At 42.8% G+C, this 21,308-nt stretch overlaps 1 protein-coding gene across 1 annotated transcript; it reads left to right on the top strand.

The window, feature by feature from the left end:
* The first annotated feature begins 17,726 nt into the window (after positions 1 to 17,726).
* Positions 17,727 to 20,841, top strand: MAP1LC3C (microtubule associated protein 1 light chain 3 gamma). Its single transcript, XM_030554274.1, has 4 exons — positions 17,727 to 17,832; positions 17,922 to 17,977; positions 18,121 to 18,227; positions 19,441 to 20,841. The coding sequence occupies exons 1-4, from the start codon at positions 17,775 to 17,777 to the stop codon at positions 19,649 to 19,651; spliced, it is 432 nt and encodes a 143-aa protein (XP_030410134.1). The 5' UTR covers positions 17,727 to 17,774; the 3' UTR covers positions 19,652 to 20,841.
* Positions 20,842 to 21,308: the final 467 nt, after the last annotated feature.

Below are 21,308 nucleotides of genomic sequence, written 5' to 3'. Positions count from 1 at the left end.
TCCCCTCTCACAAGCACAGAGTTTGAGCTTAGCAAAAACTTGTAATAAAAGGAGGGAAATAACTCAGCATTAATTTGGGAAAACACTGCTACTAGGGTTCATAAACACAAACCATGAGCAAAAGACCCAACCCCCAAGTAAGTTGGGCAGTGTTCTTTTCCCCTAAGGGACTTAAATCCAGCAACTCAAAAGTCCCTTTAATATGCCCGTCGCTTCTCTGCACCACACTCACAGTTGCTGTCCTTGGCCAGTGCAGCCCCAGAGTTCAGAGGTTCATCCACAGATTTCACCTCCTACCCTGTGGGAGGGGGAGGGCCGGGGGGTAAGGAAGCATCAAAATGATCTGGAAAAATTGGAGAAATGGTCTGAGGTAAACAGGATGAAGTTCAATAAAGACAAATGCAAAGTGCTCCACTTAGGAAGGAATAATCCATTTCACACATACAGAATGGGAAGAGACTGTCTAGGAAGGAGTATGGCAGAAAGAAATCTACGGGTCATAGTGGACCACAAGCTAAATATGAGTCAACGGTGTGATACTGTTGCAAAAAAAGCAAATGTAATTCTGGGATGCATTAACAGGTGTGTTGTAAACAAGACAGGAGAAGTCATTCTTCCGCTCTACTCTGCGCTGGTTAGGCCTCAACTGGAGTATTGTGTCCAGTTCTGGGCACCGCATTTCAAGAAAGATGTGGAGAAATTGGAGAGGGTCCAGAGAAGAGCAACAAGTATGATTAAAGGTCTTGAGAACATGACCTATGAAGGAAGGCTGAAAGAATTGGGTTTATTTAGTTTGGAAAAGAGAAGACTGAGAGGGGACATGATAGCGGTTTTTAGGTATCTAAAAGGGTGTCATCAGGAGGAGGGAGAAAACTTGTTCACCTCAGCCTCTAATGATAGAACAAGAAGCAATGGACTTAAACTGCAGCAAGGGAGATTTAGGTTGGACATTAGGAAAAAGTTCCTAACTGTCAGGGTAGCTAAACACTGGAATAAATTGCCTAGAGAGACTGTGGAATCTTCATCTCTGGAGATATTTAAGAGAAGGTTAGATAAATGTCTATCAGGGATGGTCTAGACAGTATTTGGTCCTGCCATGAGGGCAGGGGACTGGACTCGATGATCTCTCAATGTCCCTTCCAGTCCCAGAATCTATGAATCTATAAACCTTACATGCTCCACCGCTCAGGCACTTGCTCATTGCCCCAACAGCCGATTGCCATGCCTCTGTGGGGCCCTGCTCTGGCTCTCTCCACCAACTGCCCTCCTGGCTGCCTGCCATGCCTCTCCACCAACCATCCTGCTGGCCACTTGCTAAGATATCTTCAGGGCCCCCCTCTTAACCCAGCTCTCATTGATTTCAGCTGTTAGTGGGGGAGCCTCACTCCTGGGGAACACTGAGCAGTCTCTTGCAATAGAGACATTGTCCCAAAGTAAATCAAATACTTAGGCCTAGGTATCAGTGATTTCAGCTCTGCAGCTTATAACAAGATTCTCAATTTAATCTAAATTAGCTTTTTTATTATACCATAGAAAGCAGAAAAGCCTAATAGTATATAAGACTCTTAAACAAAGACCACCCTCTTTCAATTCATTGGGCTTTGGACCCCATGTCCCCTGCCTAGCAAGTGCCATCCTGTTGAGGACGAGTCCCTCCATCGGGGTATGCCAGGTACAGTTCTTCTGCCCTTGGTTCACACAGCAACCTTTTATTATTCCTGCCCCAATAACAAGGAGAGTGGGGATCCACCACCAGCTATAAGATCATGTGGGCAAGCAATCCCATCATGCTGAGCACGTAGGCAGGGTGAGTGTGTCCATGCAAATGAGATCAGCGTCTGAAGTCTTTTTCCACAGTTCACCACTAGATGTCAGGGGAGAGCTCATTCAGACTCTGCTTACACCCGTGAGTCTCAAACGTTTGTACTGGTGACTTCTTTCACACAGCAAGCCTCTGAGTGCGACCCCCCCATATAAATTAAAAACACTTTTTTATATATTTAGCACCATTATAAATGCTGGAGGCAAAGCGGGGTTTGGGGTGGAAGCTGACAGCTCACGACCCCCCATGTAATAACTTCATGACCCCCTATGGGGTCCCGACCCCCAGTTTGAGAACCACTAGCTTACACAAAAAAGAGAAAAAAGAACAGGAGTACTTGTGGCACCTTAGAAACTAACAAATGTATTTGAGCATAAGCTTTTGTGGGCTACAGCCCACTTCATTGGATGCATGCAGTGGAAAATACAGTATAAAGATATATATATATACAGAGAACATGAAACAATGAGTGTTACCATACACACTATAACGAGAGTGATCTGTTAAGGTGAGCTATTACCTGCAGGAGAGAAAAAAAAGCTTTTTGTAGTGTGTGACGTTATGAGTATAACATAATATCTCATTGAAAGGTAACAGGGCCAGAAAGAGTTAATTAACTCACCTCACAGACTGACCTGACCCATGGGTGAACCTTAAGCACTGGTTAGCAAGATATGTAAATGAATAAAGCTTTGAAATGCAAGTCTGCATTGTTAGAGGTAGAAGGGGAGGTGTTTGCTCAGGTCTTGTAATGTAAGCAAACAAGTCTTGTCTATTGCTATAGTTTTAATTCAAAGATCAAAAAAGGAATATTAGCTTTTAAGATGATACTTGAGTGAAATAATATTATTGTTTATGTGTCTCTTTGAAGGTTGGGGTAACCTGTATTTGAACTGTTTGATGGATAAATTACCCTGTACTAATTGCCAGGATGTTTGGGAGAAGGAGTTAAGCCTATTGTTTTCTCAGGCCGAAAGGCTGCTGGAAATGTATAAGAAGCCTGGGACATGATCCTTCTTCATCTCAGATCTGCTTTGGGTTTCAAGAGGGGGAAACCTTAAGCCACAAGGATTGAGATCCCCAGTCATTGACTGGAGCCACCCTGAATATGGAAATTGGACTATAACCTATGGACTATTTCTAAAAGGACTTTTGGCAACTACAAGCTCACCTCTGCTGTGCATCTGAACCTCAAGAATTGAATTGAAGTCTGTATGTATATTGATCTTTTAACCAACTCTCTCTCTTTTCTTTTCTAATAAATTTTAGCTTAGTTAATAAGAATTGGCTATAACGTGTATTTTGGATAAGATCTAAGTTATAATTGAACCTGGGTACGTGGCTGATCCTTTGGGACTGGAAGAACCTTTTCTTTTATATGATGAAGTAAGATTTTCAGGAATCATCTTCATATCTGACAGGTGTGTCTGGACGGAGGCCTGAGGCTGTGCACTTTAAGGGAACTGCATTGTTTGGACTTCTAAGTAACCAGTGAGGTACTACAGAATCTGTTTTGTGCTCGCTTGGTAAATCTAAGTATTGGAATAACCACCAGCATTTGGGGTTTGTCTGCACCGTTTTGTTTGCAGTTCACCCTGATTGAGTGACCTCAGCTGGCTCCCACGGGCAGTACTGTCACATAGTGGTAATCTAAATGGCCCATTTCCAGCAGTTGACAAGAAAGTGTGAGGAGCAGTAAGGGAAAAATAAACATGGGGAAATAGTTGTACTTTGTGTGATGACCCATCCACTCCCAGTCTTTATTCAAGCCTAATTGAATGGTGTCCAGTTTGCAAATTAATTCCAATTCAGCAGTCTCTCGTTGGAGTCTGGTAGATATATGCCATCATGTGCCAGCAATGCCCCTCTGCCATGTACATTGACCAAACCAGACAGTCTCTACATAAAAGAATAAATGGACACAAATCAGATGTCAAGAATTATAACATTAAAAAACCAGTTGGAGAACACTTCAATCTCCCTGGTCACTCAATTACAGACTTAAAAGTCACAATATTAATAAAACTTCAAAAACAGACTCCAACAAGAGACTGCTGAATTGCAAATTAATTTGCAAACTGGACACCATTAAATTAGGCTTGAATAAAGACTGGGATTCTTTTTGCTGATACAAACTAACACAGCTGCTACTCTGAAACAAAAAAGAGAAACAGCTGATTGTTTTTGAAAAACAATCTGAGGCATTCTTAGTTCTAGATGTGAAGCTATACACACACACTTTACAATAGCAAATATATAATTCATATTGGATGTATAGTTTAGCTTGATGGGGTCACTCCAATAGTCACACAAATGAATGTAAATAGACACATATTAAGAGCCAACAGATGCTTATCAAGGTAAAGGTACTCACAGGAGGGGGTGATGGGCCCTTGCAGAAGTACCTGGTAGCTTGTCTAAGGCATATTGCCTCCAGCTGCGCAGGGGCAGGGTGGTAACACATGACACTTGCTATCTCTTTATAGAAGCGCTACCTGTGATGCCCCTATTGCAGCCTTCTCAGAGTTGTTTGGTATGAAGGGAGAGCTATACCCCACAACCAGTGTAACATAAACCATCTGAGCTACTCAATGCTTCTAGCAGCACTATCACTACCCCATCCTCTTGCATAGCTGCACTAAGCAAAAGGGGCACCCTTTATAAAGCTTATGCAGGGTAAACTCATAAATTGTTCATCCTCTATAACACTGATAGAGAGATATGCACAGCTGTTCCCCCTCCCCCCAGGTATTAATCACTTACTCTGAGTTAATTAATAAGTAAAAAGTGATTTGATTAAATACAGAAAGTAGAATTTAAGTGGTTCCAAGTGGTAACAAAGAGAACAAAGGGAATTACCAAGCAAAATAAAACAAAACATGCAAATCTAAGCCTAATACAGTAATACAACTGAGTACAAATAAAATCTCACCCTGAATGATGTTTCAATAAGTCTCTTTCACAGACTGGACGCCTTCCTAGTCTGGGCACAATTCTTTTCCCTGGTACAGCCCTTGTTCCAGATCATGTGGTAGCTAGGGACTTCCTCATGATGGCTCCTCTTTTCTCTGTTCTACCCACTTATATATTTTTTGCATAAGGTGGGAATCATAGAATATCTGGGTTGGAAGGAACCTCAGGAGGTCAGCTAGTCCAATCCCATGCTCAAAGCAGGACCGTCCCTCTGGGTCCCCCCCCCCTTCTCAGTGGAAAAGCACCAGGGTAAAGATGGATTCCAGTTCAGGTGACATGATCACATGTCACTGTAAGACTTTATTATGATACCTTACAAGAGACCTTTTGCATGAAGCATATTCCAGTTACATTAGCATATTTTCATAAAATCATATTGAGTGCAACATCACACATGGTTCAACCCTGAGTAAGGGAGACCATCTCTACAGCAAGAAAGCATGGTCTATACTTGGCCTCTGTGCTGAGCCTGCCAAAAGAATGCTCAGAAGTGCCAGATAGGATGGTGTGCTTTGTGATGTAGATACCTGCCCACTAAGAACTGTAGTCTCTGCTGTGTATGGGGTCCCCCTTCTATTGATACTTCTCTACTGTATATTATCTGCTAAGGGGCTAAAATCTCACAGTTTATGTGTGTAAACTCTCACCTTGAGGTGGGTATTTGATTAAAGTAGCCCAGAACTGTAGACCAGGCTACACCATACAATTACCATAGATGTTGCCTATTGTTTTGGGGTGGGATTTTTCACAACCACTCAGAGCTGGCTTAGTTCTGCTCCCACTCAAGTCAATGGGAGTTCTCGTCACTTCAACAGGACCTGAGTTAGGCCAGCACCGAATGTTTGTGCAAATCCCACCCTTTAAACACAGGGGGAAACATAGTAAACTTGGGGCCTACTGTGTGATCGATTTTGGTCAAGGCTGACTCTGATGGCAACCATAGTATGCATATGCACACCAAATACTATCTTTACCTTCCAACCTCCAGCACCATATATAACATCACTGGCATTGTAGCACTTCTCTGAGACACTGTTTAAGTGTGATGGGGGACTTGAGAGCAAAGAGGTGATGGTAGATTCCTGCCATTCACAACTGGTTATATTTGTTCGAGGGACAAAAGGTGCCTCATGTTCCAGACTGCCTGTTTGTGTCAAATGCATTCTTCTTGTTGTTCAGTCTTTACATGGGGATGAATTATTCTTGCTCACCACCACACTGTTGTGAAAGTCAATGAGAACGGGCTTATCTACTGCCTACATGCTCATCACAAACAAAAGTTGATGGGAATAGAGCAAATTGTGTAACATGTTTATTTTTGGACTTGCAAGTTGAGGGAAGTTGCAAACATAAACAAGACCTGCCCTTTGTTCTCCACTCTACTTTTTCCTCTCATGTATTATACCTCAACATTTCATAGGCCATCATGCCTCTTGATATACAGCTACCTCAGGACCAAATGCTAGTTTTCTGTGGGAAAGCAGCAATCGGCTGATTTTCTCTAAGTTATAAAAGCGGGCTGAATGTTTAGTCAGATGAAGGCACTGAAAATAAATGGGTAGAATTAGATAGATAGATAGATAGATAGATAGATAGATAAGATCATTTTGTTAGCTTGTACTAAGGCCTGGTCTACACTTTAAATTTAGGTGGACATAGCTACAGCTGTAACTGTGCCAACCTAACCCTCAGTGCAGGTGCAGCTAGGTCAATAGAAGAATGCTTCCAACAACCTAGCTACCACTGCTTGGGGAGGTGGCAATGGAAAAGCTCTTTCTGCCACTGTAGGCTCTGTTTACACTACACCGTTATGCCAGGATAGCTGTGGTGTTATAGCTCTGCTGCTCCGGCCCCCCGTAGTGCACACATAACCTAGGGGATAGAGCAAACTGAAATGTCAGTAAGCAAAACAAGTAAAATGTGAGCAAGACTCAGATCAGGAGTCCAATCCCAGAGAACTAAGTTGTATGAAACAAACTTTTGGGCACCTACTATCAAACATGAGTCTTTGTCAGTGATAGCCAGTTCAATAAATTATTGGCTTTCATGATTAAGAAGGCCTTCAACAATGAGAGAGACCTGGAAATTACCCTCTTGTCAAATATGCAGACAGAATGACAACAAAGCTAGCAGTGATATCTCACAATATGCTTAAGATATTTTTAAAATCCTCTGCCATTTATATCAACCTGTTTGAAGGTTAAAATAGAATCCAGCATCAACAAAACCAAAATCGCCAGTTCATTTTTGGCACCAAAATGTGTTAGCTTGTGTGTAACAAACTTTTCTAAGCATCAGGTTCTATGCCCCTTACTCAAATGAGTCTCCCCATTGAAGTCAATGGAACCGAGCACATAGGTCAAACCCTTGGTAAGTATTTAAGGAAGGAAAATCTGTTTCAATAGCTCAGTTCTGATACTTACTAGAAAATCAAATTTATTCAGACATATGCAGTAAATTAAAACTAAAAAGTGATGCGCGGTGGCATGGCTCGCTCCAGCGGGGTGGCAGGGATGCCTGTCCTGGTGGTCTGGGCAGTGTGGCTGTAGCGCCGCCAGCCACTGGTGCTCCTGGCAGTTCGGTAAGGAAGCAGGGTGGGTTGGATAAAGGGCAGGGGAGTTCAGGGTGGTGGTTGGGGGCAGGGGTGTGGATGGGGGTTGGGGAGGTCAGAGGGCAGGGAACAGGGTGGTTGAATGGGGGCAAGGGTCCCCTGGGGGCAATCAGGAAGGAGTCGGAGTTGGATGGGGCAGTGGGGGGCAGTCAGGGGTGGAGGGCAGTCAGAGGACAGAGAGGAGTGGATGGGACAGGAAACTGAGGGAGTTGGATGGGGGTCGGGGCCGGGCCATGCCTGGCTGTTTGGGGAGGCGCAGCCTCCCCTAACCGGCCCTCCATACAATTTCGGAAACCCGATGTGGATCTCAGGCCAAAAAGTTTGCCTGCCCCTGGAGTAGCTGATATGGGACTTGATTAATAAATAATTACAGAACAATAATATAATTCATGCCAATCAATATATTTGTATGGAAAAATTGATCCTGTCAAACTAACAATTTTTTTTGAAGATGCTACAAATTTGGTTGATAAAAGTAATAGTGTTGATGTAATAGACTTCTGTAAGCATTTGACTTGGTATTGCACAACATTTTGGTAAAGAAACATGCTGACATTTCTTCTCTAGACATTAAAATTGGATCATTCTGGCAAAAAGTCTGGGAACCCTGGCTATAGATTATTAATTTCATTCTTAGTTTTTATCCTTTTGCATAAGGACTGGAGAAGGAAGAAGGAAGCCAAGAGTTATTAGTAGAGAGGCTTGAGTCACAAAGCTGGGATCCAGCTCTACGCATCCCCTAAGTACAGGACTGCTCCAGTCTGGGGTTTTGGTTGAGGCACTGGGTTTTTGGGAGGGATGGCAGAAGAAAGGCACAGGGACCCTGTAACCACTGAAGGTTCATGAGAAATGAATATGTCAAAGGGAGTAGCAGCCAAGCTGAGAGGTCAGAAAGACAAGAGGATTCCTTACCTGTACCTAAAGGTTTGTATTAAGAAAATGGGCAAAAATTCAGGCTGATCTTTTAAAAACTTTTCTTAAAGAGCATTGCCCAGCCTGGTAGTCTGAGGTCTTTTTACTCTTTTTGAATATACCATTTTATGACTTTTTAGTTTGCATTCATAGACAACTTTGATGAAAGTCCCCTTTTAAGATATCTGCATATAGTTCTGTAGTCATGTATTTTCACTGCCCTACTAATAATTCTGTATTTCTTCCACCTACTCCCCTACACTCCCCTCCCATACGATGCTGTATTTTCTATCCCTATCCAGTTTCACTACTTTAAAGAGTATCTGACCTTCTGCCACCTTATCATTTATATTCAAAATTGTTAGTTTTGGCTGGAGTTGTTTCATGCTTGCTGCAGTCAATACCTTCCCCCTTTCATACTGACTCCCTTCACCATTATTAAGTGATGGAAGTTGTAACCAGCCCCTCCATTTTTCATCCTTGTGGTGTAACACTGAAATAATGCACTTATACCTGTACACTGAGTTATGAAGGAAGACTACTAGTGTAGGGTTTATTGCATTGATTCTGGTATATAAAAGGGCAGCACCTCATTGCCATTGGAAGAAGAGTCACTACCCACTCTTCGGTTTGCTTTCATTATGCGTTGCTCTTTTGCCAAGGTGGCTAAACAAACTAATGAGGTTTAGTCCCATTCAGATCAGTTCTAGTCATTTCAACTAAGAGGCAATTTTGGTGTAAAGCACCCTCAGCACTAGTGAGCCACGTACAGTGACACTAAAACAGGGTTATGCCTTAAGTGAAAGGGCAGTGTGGTGATGATGCTTTGGGTCTTGAGTCACTACATTTTCTATGTCACACACTCTTAGCTAGAGCATTTCAGTACTGAATCAGTGCTTCTGCTTTTAACCACTGCCACCGCAAACCGTGTCCAGTGCACCAGCTCCCTCTATCTAGCATAGGCAACACTTGGACCTCACCCTTTTGGCAGCTCACAGACCCCACTTAGAAGCAGTAACAGTGCTGTTTTTTAGCGAGGACTTGAACTATCTTAGGATCTGTCTATACAACAAAGAAGTTTTTAATTCACATTAGAGCAGTGAGGACACAAACAACTCAAGCTTCTAACTCACATTAGCAACTCAAGTTCTACCTCCGGCTCCTCAAGGGGTAGCTACACCATAGCTGGAACCAAGCCTCCAAGCCCAGGTAGAGAAACTTGCCCTAGCTTGTCTAAAAATAGCAGTGTGGCCAATACGGCTGCAGCAGAAGCACAGGAGAGCTACCTGAGCTTAGACCCAGGCTTGAAAACCTATGCCACAACATTCACATTGTTACTTTTAGCACACTAGGTGGAGCCAAGCTAGCACATATCTGTCTACTTGGGCTGGAAGGCTCATTCCTTACTGGACTTGTAGACATACCCATAGGCTTTACCCAGAGCAGCTGGTTTGAGTCAAAAGCCAAGTTGCCATGTCTTCACTGATATTTTAATCCAGGTTAGCTAGCAAATGTTAAGTTTTGTTCCCCTTCCTCCCCTCCATCTAGCATTGGCTATACCCTTAGGTACTTGTCTTGGAATCTGTGGTACATCTAGGACTCAGCTGGGTATCATCATCTCTGACCCAAATCAAAGAATCAATTGCACAGCTTGTTAGAGCATCCATTATAACAAACTCATGACCACACACAGGTCACAGCAGTGGTCACTCAAACCACACAAGTGCTAGAGAGGTTTCTAGACATTTGCTACAAAGCCACAGCCCTCTAAGGATTCAGTTCAAGAAGAATCACCATTAGCAGCAGTGTTTAGTAAGACTAGGGCAGTGCAGGTGGGAGGAATCATAGAATATCAGAGTTGGAAGAGACCTCTGGAGGTCACCTAGTCCGATCCCTTGCTCAAAGCAGGCCCAATCCCCAAGTAAATCATCCCAGACAGGTCTTTTTCAAGCCTGACCTTAACCTCTGAGGAAGGATAGTCCACCACCTCCCTAGGTAACCCATTCCAGTGCTTCACCATCCTCCTAGTGAAAAAGTTTTTCCTAATATCCAACCTAAACCTCCCCCAGTGTAACCTGAGACTATTACCCCTTATTCTGTCATCTGCCACCACTGAAAACAGTCTAGATCCATCCTCTGTGGAACCCCCCTTTCAGATAGTTGAAAGCAGCTATCAAATCCTCCCTCATTCTTCTCTTCTGCAGACTGAACAAGGGAAGGGAAAAATTGATTCTTCAGTTTATAGGTAATTCTAAAATTAAAAAAAAATGCTGTCAAACAAAATCGTTATTGAGCTCTTTTTCTTAAAAAAAATACAGGAAAGTTTGAAACATGCCATTTAAACAAAAAAAGCCCAGTGTTTTGTTTAAAAAAAAATAGTTGGAAACTGGTCATTTTGAAGTTTTGTAAGTTTTCAAAAAAATAAAATAAAAAATCAGCAAATTTATCCACAGAAAGTTTCATGTAAAAAATCTTTCCCATTTCTAGTGCTAGTGACCTGCCTTTAAATAAAGACTCAGCCACATAAGTCTTTCTGACTCCATCCAGTAGAGGTCAGTTGGACACATGCTGATCACATTATATAGTAGAGGCTGACATTATGGTTTAAGGCTTAAGCTTTATTTGCTAGTTTTTCAAAGAGCCTTCTCAGAAGTATCTTACGTCCCCCTGCTCAAGCATCCTGCTCCATCCGTTTCTCTTGTATTCTTGCAACAGACCTATCATGAAAGCTCTTAATTTGATCCCAACATGCACTGCTCAACCCCATCAAAGCAGTAGACCAGGGCTAGTGGTTTTATAGTTTTAATGGTTTGTTTTTTCGTACATAAGTATATCTGTGTGCTGTTTGTTAAAGCATGGTGTTTGATTAAGGTACTGACTGGGATTCAGGAGATCTGCGATCAGTTAACTTTGCCACAGCCTCCATCTGATATTGTACAAATCACACTATAATTGTGCCAATTTCCCCCTCTGTTAAGGGGGGATGCTACTTTCTCCTATCCTGTGGGTTCTCTCTTTAGATTGCAGGCTCTCCAAGGTAGGGATTGTCTACTATGGTGTTTTTAGAGCGCCTAGCACAATGTGGCTCCAATCTCATTTGTGGCCCTCAGACACCACTGTAATACAGTCAGTAATAAGCATGCAGTGGTTTGGGAAACAGGATTCTCACTCGGAAGTTTTGTATAAGGTGACTTTGAGCATTCTCTAAGTAGCATGAATATGAAAGAAATATCATGAACTGAGAAAAGGCCATGAATTGGAACCATTCATCAGTAACTTATACGCAGCAGCCAAGTATCCCTTTATTTGCCTATTGAGGATTAAAAGAATGTAGGGCTTCTAGCTGGAGAGCTACAGCATTGAAGAGTCAAGGTGAGTGGTTCAAACACAGAAGAGCAGCAGTTTGAATATGCAGAAGTATATGCTGGAGCCAGGCTGCATTGCTGCAGAAAAAGCATAAACCTGCTGTCAATTCTTGCTAACGAGTACCCTTTACTTGGTAGGCAGGCAAGGCCAAAAGGGTTTTCCTAGCTCCTTAGCAACTTGCAACTCATTCCCTCACCCTCCGTCACCATCCAGATGCCAGCAACCCTGTAGGACAAGCCAAGTTGTTTTAACCTCTCCTAGAAGTATAATATACAGCTTCCTCCAGCTCAGACAGCCAGCTTATTTCAATGTTCCATGGAGGATACCCATTCTTTTCCAGAGCTTAAAGCCTCTTTTATCTCAAGCCTCTGTGAGTACCAGAAGTTTCTGTCAGTTTGCCTTCTCATGCTCAGAAGCATTCCTGTCTAGAGAACCTTTATACTCCGAGACATGTCCCGTACCTGAAGCTGGAGCACTTCCTGTTCCCCACGCCCCTGCCCTCCATTAACTTCTTCCCTGCCAGACTGTATTCAAGCATGTGACTGGAGAACCGTAAGCCTGTGATCATTTCATTACTTACGTGCACAGTGGAGATATCTCAGTTCATTTACGCAACAACCAACGTAGCACTTCTAAAAGAGGTTGTAAATGTGTCAGTGAGCTGGAACAGATAAGAGCTCAAAATTCAAGACACTGCTATAACCCCCAAATTGTAGTAGCTTTCAAGCTTATCTAAGAGATCTATGTACTTATACGGCCCACATCACTGTGGTCTCTGAGCACTGCCCAAGTACTTAAAAATAGAAATAGTAAATATGCCTTTCATCTTTTTCAGTCTACATGAGAAACAGCATTCTGAGTTCATCATTTGTGTTTTCAAGAAAGAAGAACTTACAGAAGGAAAGCTATGTAAAAGGAAGGAGTGTTGCATTTGGTTCTGAAAGCACTTAAGTCTATGCCCGTTGTCTGTCATAAGAGTTTGTTCCATAATATAGGGCCAGCTTCAGTGAAAGCTCTTCTGTGCTACTACACAAATGTCCCCTGCTGGTCAACAATTTAACTGTCCTACTGAAGCCCAGCAGTCTTGGACATGTTGAGGAAGGAAACTAGGGCAAACACTGGGAAGGGCATTGAATAACTGGAGGGAACCTGTCATGGAGTTCACTACTCATTGCTGGAGTACATCCTTGTCACTTATCCAGGGATTAGCTCATGACCAGTCTGACACCCCTTTTTTCAGTGTCTCATTTTCTCAGGAGTCAGGTTATACCCTCTTCATCACTCAGCGTACTCCTCCTTCTCAGTTTGGTCCTCCAGCCAGGTCACTATTGTCCTCCCTTTCTAGTATAAGAAAGTCCTACTGGAAAAACTGTCTTAGACAGTCTTCTGCTCCACTATCCAGTCTGTACCACCTCCCCCATGGCTAGCAGGGGAACTCAGTTCCACTCTCTACTCCAGGTTTCAGCCCAGGGACCCTGCAACTGGTGGCGAAGGTCTGCACTATCCCAAACCTTGATACTTTCCCCCCCTAGTCTACCTCCTACTTCACCTCTATCATAATCCGTCTCTGTCTACCTCTCGGTACACCTTTTCCTCTTGGTACACTTTTCCTTCAGGACCAGGGCTTCTATTTACCCCTAGCATCTATCGCTAAACCCAGAAATCAACTACAAGCCTCCTGTTCTACAGCCCTCTTAGGGCTCTTATATTATACCTTTTGGTTTTATAGTAGCTTAGTTTGCCCCTTGTTGAGCTGGTCTCCATCATCAATTAAAAATTTATCAGCCCTGATTCTCCTCCAGATGCAGCCTGTCACAGGGTTAATTGGCCCTTTCTCTCTACGCAGGTCTTTTGTATTGGGTTCCGAGAGGTCTTATTGAAAACCCAGGAGGTGGGCGGGCTTCTAAAGGCCCCTCCCACAGCCTTTGGGGAGGATCCACAAGGCCCAGGAACTCAAGTAGTTACAGGGGACAACGGAAAAAAAAACCAAGGACAGGTGTGAGGTCAAAGGGTTGAAAATAAGAGAACCCCAAACAGCCCCCACCGCTCCTCAAAGGTGTCAAGGAAGCCAGTGGACACTACCCAGAGCAACTTTGCCTGGATGCATGAATGGAGTGAGGATCGGAAATACATCCCACAGTCACAGGAAACTCCCTCAGCCAACCTCCTCTCCCTGGTCTTATAGATGGCCACTTTGGCCAGCACTAGGATGAGGTTAACAAGGAGGTCCCGTGACTTTGTGGGGCTATGGATAAGGTGTGCGTATATAAGAAGGTGAGGGGAAAAGTGCACCCAAAAATGTAAAGGGATGTCTAGGAGGAGCCAGAATAGGGGCTGCAACCTAAAGCACTCCAGGTACACATGCACCAGGGTCTTCCTCACACCGAAAAAGGGACAGGCGTTGGGAATGGGGGTGAACCGCGCCAAGTACATGCCAGTGCTCATGGCTCCATGGAGGAGCCACCAACTGATATCCCCCTTGAGCTGTGAAACCAAGGTGGAATATAGGCTGGCCCACCAGCCAGGGGGTTCCTCATCCTCAACAGGTGGCAATAGGTCCTGCCACTTAGCACTGGGGCGGGACACAAGGGTGAGGAAATGGAGCATATGGAGCACAAGCATATATAGATGCACCCTTGGCACGGTTCGAAAATGAACCAGCTGCAGGTCGTGCAGCCAGCTCAAGGTGGGTGGGGCGGCCATGTGGTGGGGGGGAGCTCATGGGGCAGAGGCCCTACGAAGACATCCCAAAGACCTGGGGTGTAGGGTGAGTGGGGAGCATCCTCCCACAGGACCCTCTCGAGGTAAACCCAAGCAGTGGGCAGAAAGGCTGCTCTCACCTCCTGAAGTATGTGCCAGGGAGTACAAAGGGTGGAGAGCCCCATGCGCTGAGTGAGCGTCAGGGGATCCACCCAATCTCCCTGGCCATAGTCCAGGAGGCCTCCGATTCTGGTGACTTCTGCCTGTGATGTGTTGAGCAGGATGACATGACATCTTTAAAAAGGTTAGCTGAGGTACTATGTGCCAGTTCCTGCTCTCAGTTATGAGGCTGCAACTCCCATAAAAACTGTACAAGATACAAGGCTCCATAAGAGCAAGGCTTAAAGCCAGGGCATGGGAAGGCAGCACTGAACATCCCAAAGAGCAAAAAATTAATCCTGAGCTCACACCTTACAAAACCATGTTGGATTTATTACAAATAAAGTCAGTGCTTCTTAGTCTGAAGCCTAGGCTGAATGAAACTGACTGGAGAGTCCTTGTGTCTGATAGCTAAATACCTCAGATACTAGCTTCTGTGCAGGGTGACAGAACAGTTGACTATTAAGGAGTAGATACAATATTTGGCTAAAGTAGGATCTATTGACCTAATTGGCAAAATAGTGGATCCCACAGGGCAGATGCAGGGGTCTGCCCACATGAAGGAGTTTCCGGGATCATGGGCTTAGGCCCTGATCCTGTTTGAACCAGGGTCTTTGTTTGTAAGCTTGGGGTAAGCTTGTCTTCTCTGTTCCCTTTGGTAATAAATACAGGCTATCAGATGAGAAAGCTGGTGCTGTGACAAAAGCCCTAGCTGAGGAATTAATTTACAGATTTGGAGCCCCTCGAAGTCTGGACCAGCAGTACTACCAGTCCAAAGCATGCAGATATCACGAGTCAGGCACCTACAAATCACAAGATTGGCTTGAAATCATGACTTTTTTTTGGTAACTAATTTTTCTTTGCCACCTTCTTTTCAAGCCTTTAGGTTGCACTTGGGACTCATTTTCAAAGCTTTTCTCTGTAACAATGAGGGATAGAAACTTTCTTTTATTTTTAAATGAACTCCAAGATTCTCCCATATTCACATGACACCAGGAACTGGAAGTTTAATCAAAAGAGCAAATATTGCAAGACTGGTAATAAAACTGTGAGAACTGACAACACTGAAGCAAGGCCGTAACTTTAGTTCTGCCCTATACAAATAGCCATGTAGGGCTTAGTAATTAATAAACCTTGAACAACCCTGTATTTCCCCCAATCTGATAGGCTGAATAGAACACTAACTATCATGTTAGCAATGCTTGTGTAACACAATCAGAGTAGCTGGGATAAGTTACAGCCATTCATTAGTATGGCTTACAGAAAGAGCAATCAGTCTTCTATTGACTTTACTTTTTACCAAGTCATGTTTGGTTGAGAAACTATCTTGACAGCTGTAGTAGTTACAGGGATACAAGTAATGCAAGTGGTTGCGGGTGTGTCTGACTATAATCAGCAGGTAGACAGATCTGAAATCCATTTGGAAGCTGTTAAAAAAATACAACCTAAAACCAGAATATCATGTTAGTGCTTCTGGGAGATAAAAGCTAGATTCTGGTATAAAAGTCACCTTCCAGAATTATTCAGAAAGTGAGTACAGGAGAATGTGAAAAAGAGGGGCCCTTTTTCAAAATGAAGGAAATAATTTTAAGAGCCACTTGTAAGAAGCTAACTGCCAAGTTGGAGACAGAATCACGTGAAAAGGAAAAGCAGATGGGCCATAGAGTATTATAAGTTAAAGATTCTCTTATGGGCACCTGGATTCCCTTTACAAAGCATTAAGTGTCAGGCAAAAAAGTAAAACATACCTTTCAGTTTGCATGACTTCTAATTTAAATGAATGAAGTTGTCAGTAGAGCTGGAAACCCCACATTTTCTGGCTTGCAGGCCTGTGCTTTTACCATAAGACCATCTCTGCAGAGGAATGCAGAGACAAAAGATGAGAGACACAGAAATATGGTGTGTAATTTTTTTTCCACTGAGTGACACTGAATGCAACACTTTACTAACCTAAATGATTAGTTACAATGTAACAGCCAAATGCAACCTTCAATCTTTTGGGCAAAATGCTCTTTGACACCAATGGGAAATCAGTATTCTGTCCTTGATTTTGTAGCCCCAATCTCCACAATCATCTTTAATTAAAACCATAATTCATGATCCCCCCCTCTCCTGTTCTAAGCTCATCAGTACCCTAAAATGGCCACTGTATCAGAAGCAAACAGTCCTTATGAGACCTATTTTTCTCTTGCTATGTTTTGTCATCCCTGGGCCTGATTGAAAATGTGGGAGCTGGGTTAAGCAATGAAATATGGCAGGTGCACACACCTCAGTAAGTTACTAAAACAATGCATTGTGGTTAATCTTATTTAATTCAAAATGGGTGAAATCACCCACGCAGACAGCTAGCATAAGACCTGTGCACTACCTATGTCTTATTTAAATCCTCACATAGGACCTTTAGCCCAGCTCCTCAAAGGTATTTATGCGCCTAATTTTCACTGATTTCAATTTCCACTTAAATTAATATAAATTATGAGCCTAAATACCTCTGATGCTCTGGCCTTTATGCCTAAGCCTCTTCAAATGACTGGTTAACCCCTCATTTCTCCCAATGAGAATAAGCAGGTTGGCCCAGCACTTTGTTCACATAACAGTTTGCTACAGGTATAGCATATTGTAATAACACCAGCATGATGCATCCAGCAAAGCCCCAGCCCTATACCATCTTCTTCTGGAAAGGGCTTGGGGGTTCAGGGGTAGCATTGTGCATGGGGCCCCCCCAGGAGGAAGTGCCTGCAGTTGCTCTCTTGTAACCCCCTCTGGGCAACATATTTTTAATGGGTCTAGAAAGGAGTCACAGGAGCTGTCCACAAAAGGAGCAGAGTCTGGAATGACGTAGAGACCCCTGAAGAACAGTGGGATCCAAAGATCTTCTGACACACAAAGGGTAAAACAAATAACATGGGAAATACAACGTGTCAGGATGTCCTTTCAAGACATGTACAGTGTCCTGTTGGGGTACAGAACACAGGCAGAAGTCCTCTGCACTCTCTCTGTCCAACAGGCAGACCCCACCATTCCCTGGTAAACTAGCTGCAGCCAGGTTGAATCCACCCCTGCTGTATGGGAGAAAAGGGGGTGGGGTCAGGGAGTAACATGATGTCACAACCAGGCCTTTATAAGGGGCTTAGCTTAACAACTTCTCACAGTTTGAATTCAGCTGTGGTTGAGGACTGGGAGCTTCTTGTTATTGCTAAGCCCTAGTAACGAAGTCTCTTAGGAAAGAAGATGCAAACTCTGCATAGCAGTCAATCTGTTAGACCTTTTAAACTGAGAAAGAGTTTTGGTAAGTCAGCTGGGTATTGTACATATCTAAGCTATATTTGAGGCTGAAGAATGCATGTGTATAATATTTGTTTTTTTTCTTTTACACAGCAACTAGACTGGAAGAAGGAGCAGGAATTCGGGCAAAGTTCCCAACAAAAATCCCAGTAAATATCTGTTCCATTTGCTATATCAGTATTTTAGCTTTTCTTAAATAAAGCTCAGCCATTAAAGTCTTTTTGTTTGTTTAAAAACAGTCAAACACTTTCAATTGCTTTAAAAGTGATTTCTTATTACTCTCTAAAAACAGGTAATTGTTGAACGGTATCAGAAAGAAAAATATCTTCCTCTACTGGACAAAACAAAATTTCTTGTTCCTCAGGAGCTCACCATGACACAGTTTATAACTATCATTAGGTATGTAGCAAACCCTGGAATAGCAATTAGCCCTCTATAAATGTGGCTGTGTGCTCTTATGCGGTGACTTGCAAGATCTGGAATCTAGATGTTAATTTGAATCATGTTCTCTAGTACTCAGCCAAGAGGGGTTCAGTTTTACTGAGTGCTGTGTGTGGGAAGCACATAGATCTAGTCGCTGGCCCTCTTTTTGCCTGCATGACACTAATAGAGGTAAAACCTACAAAGTGTTCTCTCTGTCTTTTTTAAGACAAGCTTTCTTTCCAAACCTGTTCAGAGCTTCTTGTGAAATCAGTGACTGCATAGAAGCACAAAGTTTGTCCATAAGCCTAAATAAATAGTTTCTGTCTGATTCATGTCCTGCTTGCCTCTGTGAGGAGAACTTAAGTAAAAAGGGAGTTGAGTGATAACCAGGACTTGGAGATTTTTAGTCCAAGCCCTGCTACTGACTTGCTGTGAACCTGAGTAAACTGACAGAAGTGTCTCAGGTGTGGGCTGTGTGAAGCAAACTGCTTCTAAATTACTCTGAGGTCACTGGCTGAAAAGCTCTACAGGGAAGAAGTCCTCTACCCCTGTAATTCTTAAGTATACTCTAGAGTATGTCTGTCTTTAAAAGAACATTGCCTTAAAAAGCCTATGATCTCTATATAATACAATGGCTTCCATCAAGTATAAGGGCTATGTGTGGGTGGATGGGTAGACAGGCCTAACTCTTGGGAGCTGAGCCCCTCTGAGAAGGACTAATCTCTCTTTCAAAGACTGAGTGAAGCTTTGAATATGTCTGTAAATAAAGGTTTAAAGCCATACTCGATCTTGCATCATACGTTGAACAGTGCTGAAGAGACTTCTGCTCTCTGCTTAGTATTTAGCAACTGCAATTGAGTAAACAAAGCCCTGACTTAGATCTTTTCTGCTTCAAATATTTGACTTGGGAGACTTGCATAAAAGAGCCACAGACTGGAAAAATATGGATTTGACAATAAGACTGGATTTAAATCTAGCTACATGATTGCCTACAGATGTTAAACCATATTGACTTACAAAGCACTCTGGCTCATCTCTGAAGTATAGTGTGATAAATGTGTTAGTGCAGTTGCAATAATCTGTCATCACATTTATCAATGTGGTTAATATGCAATGCAAAAAATGAACTTATCCAAAAATGGCTTGTATTTGGAAAATAATCCTTTCCCCTCCTTTCTCCTAAATCTAGAAGCAGAATGGCTCTAAATGCTACACAAGCTTTCTACCTGCTGGTGAACAACAAGAGTCTGGCCAGTATGTCTCTGACATTGGCTGAAGTGTACAGGGACTACAAAGATGAAGATGGCTTTGTATATATGACATATGCTTCCCAGGAGATGTTTGGATGCCTCTTGCCCACTGCCCAAGGGAAACTTAAGGAACACCTTCTAAAAACATAAAGGCATGTCTGACTGCTGCTGCTAGGCAGCTGATTATGCCAATGACTTGAAGATCAGAGATGACCTTTCCAGTATGGGCTCTTAAACACTGTACTGAGGGCTAATGGCCCAGATGTTGGCAGGACCAACTAATGCAGAAGTGGTGGTGCTCTATTCCTAGATAAGTAACTTGGAGATATATATTTTATATTTGAAAAGACACTAGTGGATTTTTTTGAACTGCACCTTTAGAATCTTTTTTTGTAATGTCAGTTTGTTATGTAACTGCTTTTTAAGGGAACTCTAAAGCCTGAGCCTAATAGATTCAAATAAAGATACATTTAAGATTAGGTTGAATGTAAATATTAATCTGGGGGAAGTATTAGTCGCCTAGAAAAGTATTGTGGAGTACACCTGGAGCATAGGAGCAGCAGCAGTAGTTTGAGTGACTTGAAATAATGGATTGTGTGCACATGTTCTTTAAAGATGGTGGAATAACTTACATCATGGTACACATCACTAACATTGATTGTACAGCACCACATATTAAAACATAGAGCATATGGATACAGGTCAGTTGGCTATTTATGGAAATTCCTGTTGAACTAGATCATACAACAGCTGTGCCATCATAGTTCAGCCTAATAAACACTAGACTAGACTAGCATCTGAGTTCACATATCTACCTAAAATCCTAATTACATGTCCAAAATAGGATATTAAGCAGGAAGTGCCTCTTTCAGGAATCTCTATGCAGCACTTTCTAAAGTTGTAACAGTATTTCTAGCTTGGGGTTAAGCTACTCTACTTTTTGAACTCTGCTCAAGGCTGAGTAGGCAGTTTGTTTTGTATCTTGCAACAGCTAGGTGAGGCCTTTCAAAGGGGAGAACAGTGTCACTCACATCTTCCTTTCCTCCAGGCCCCATCACAAGCTGTAAGGAGAGTAGAATTCTTAAGGGTGCACTGTGAATTAGTCAAATAAGAGTCTGCTGAATACAACAGTGGTGTCTTGGAATTGGATAGAGCAGGAGAGCCCATGTCTTTCCTTTAAAAACTAGTAACAAGGCACAATTTTCAAAGACAGTGCTTTAAAATCAATTTGACTAAAGGGATACAAGGGAGTATGAATTTAGGAAACTTATTTCAAGTCTGAAGCCCCTTTGCCCCCCTTGTGGGAGGTATAACTATTGCCAAGGTAACTATATTTTCCCTCTTCTCAGTTTAGAAGAGCAACAGTTCCCATGCCACCTAAAACCTATTGTAATGTCCTCTTTAATCTGTAGAAACCTTAACGCTACTTAGACAGCTAGTGTAGTGCACTACAACCACTTTGCTATGGAACAGGCACAGACTTGCTTGGAGAGGGTAGGAACAAGAGGACTGCAGCAGAAAAGGGGGAGTGTTTGATTTCTTCTAAATAAACAACATTGGCAGAAGGGTCCTTGTGTGTTGATGTATCTGTGACCTCAAGGGGCAGTGCTGGATGCAGGTTCAAGTCCTTTTATAATTAATACTGCAGCAGGACCTGCTAATTTGATAGCTCTCTCACTAAAAGCGGTGTTATAGCTCACAAAACAGAAGAAGTTTCAAAGAAATCATTGCCCCAAGGGGCCTGCTGAAAAGAGCAATATCCACCAGTATAGTGCTGGATCCTCGAGTCTTACATGGACTGTTCTCA

The sequence above is a fragment of the Gopherus evgoodei genome, chromosome 3, assembly GCF_007399415.2.
Source record: "Gopherus evgoodei ecotype Sinaloan lineage chromosome 3, rGopEvg1_v1.p, whole genome shotgun sequence".
Classification (NCBI taxonomy): domain Eukaryota; kingdom Metazoa; phylum Chordata; order Testudines; family Testudinidae; genus Gopherus; species Gopherus evgoodei.
This window is presented reverse-complemented; position numbering and strand designations above follow the sequence as displayed.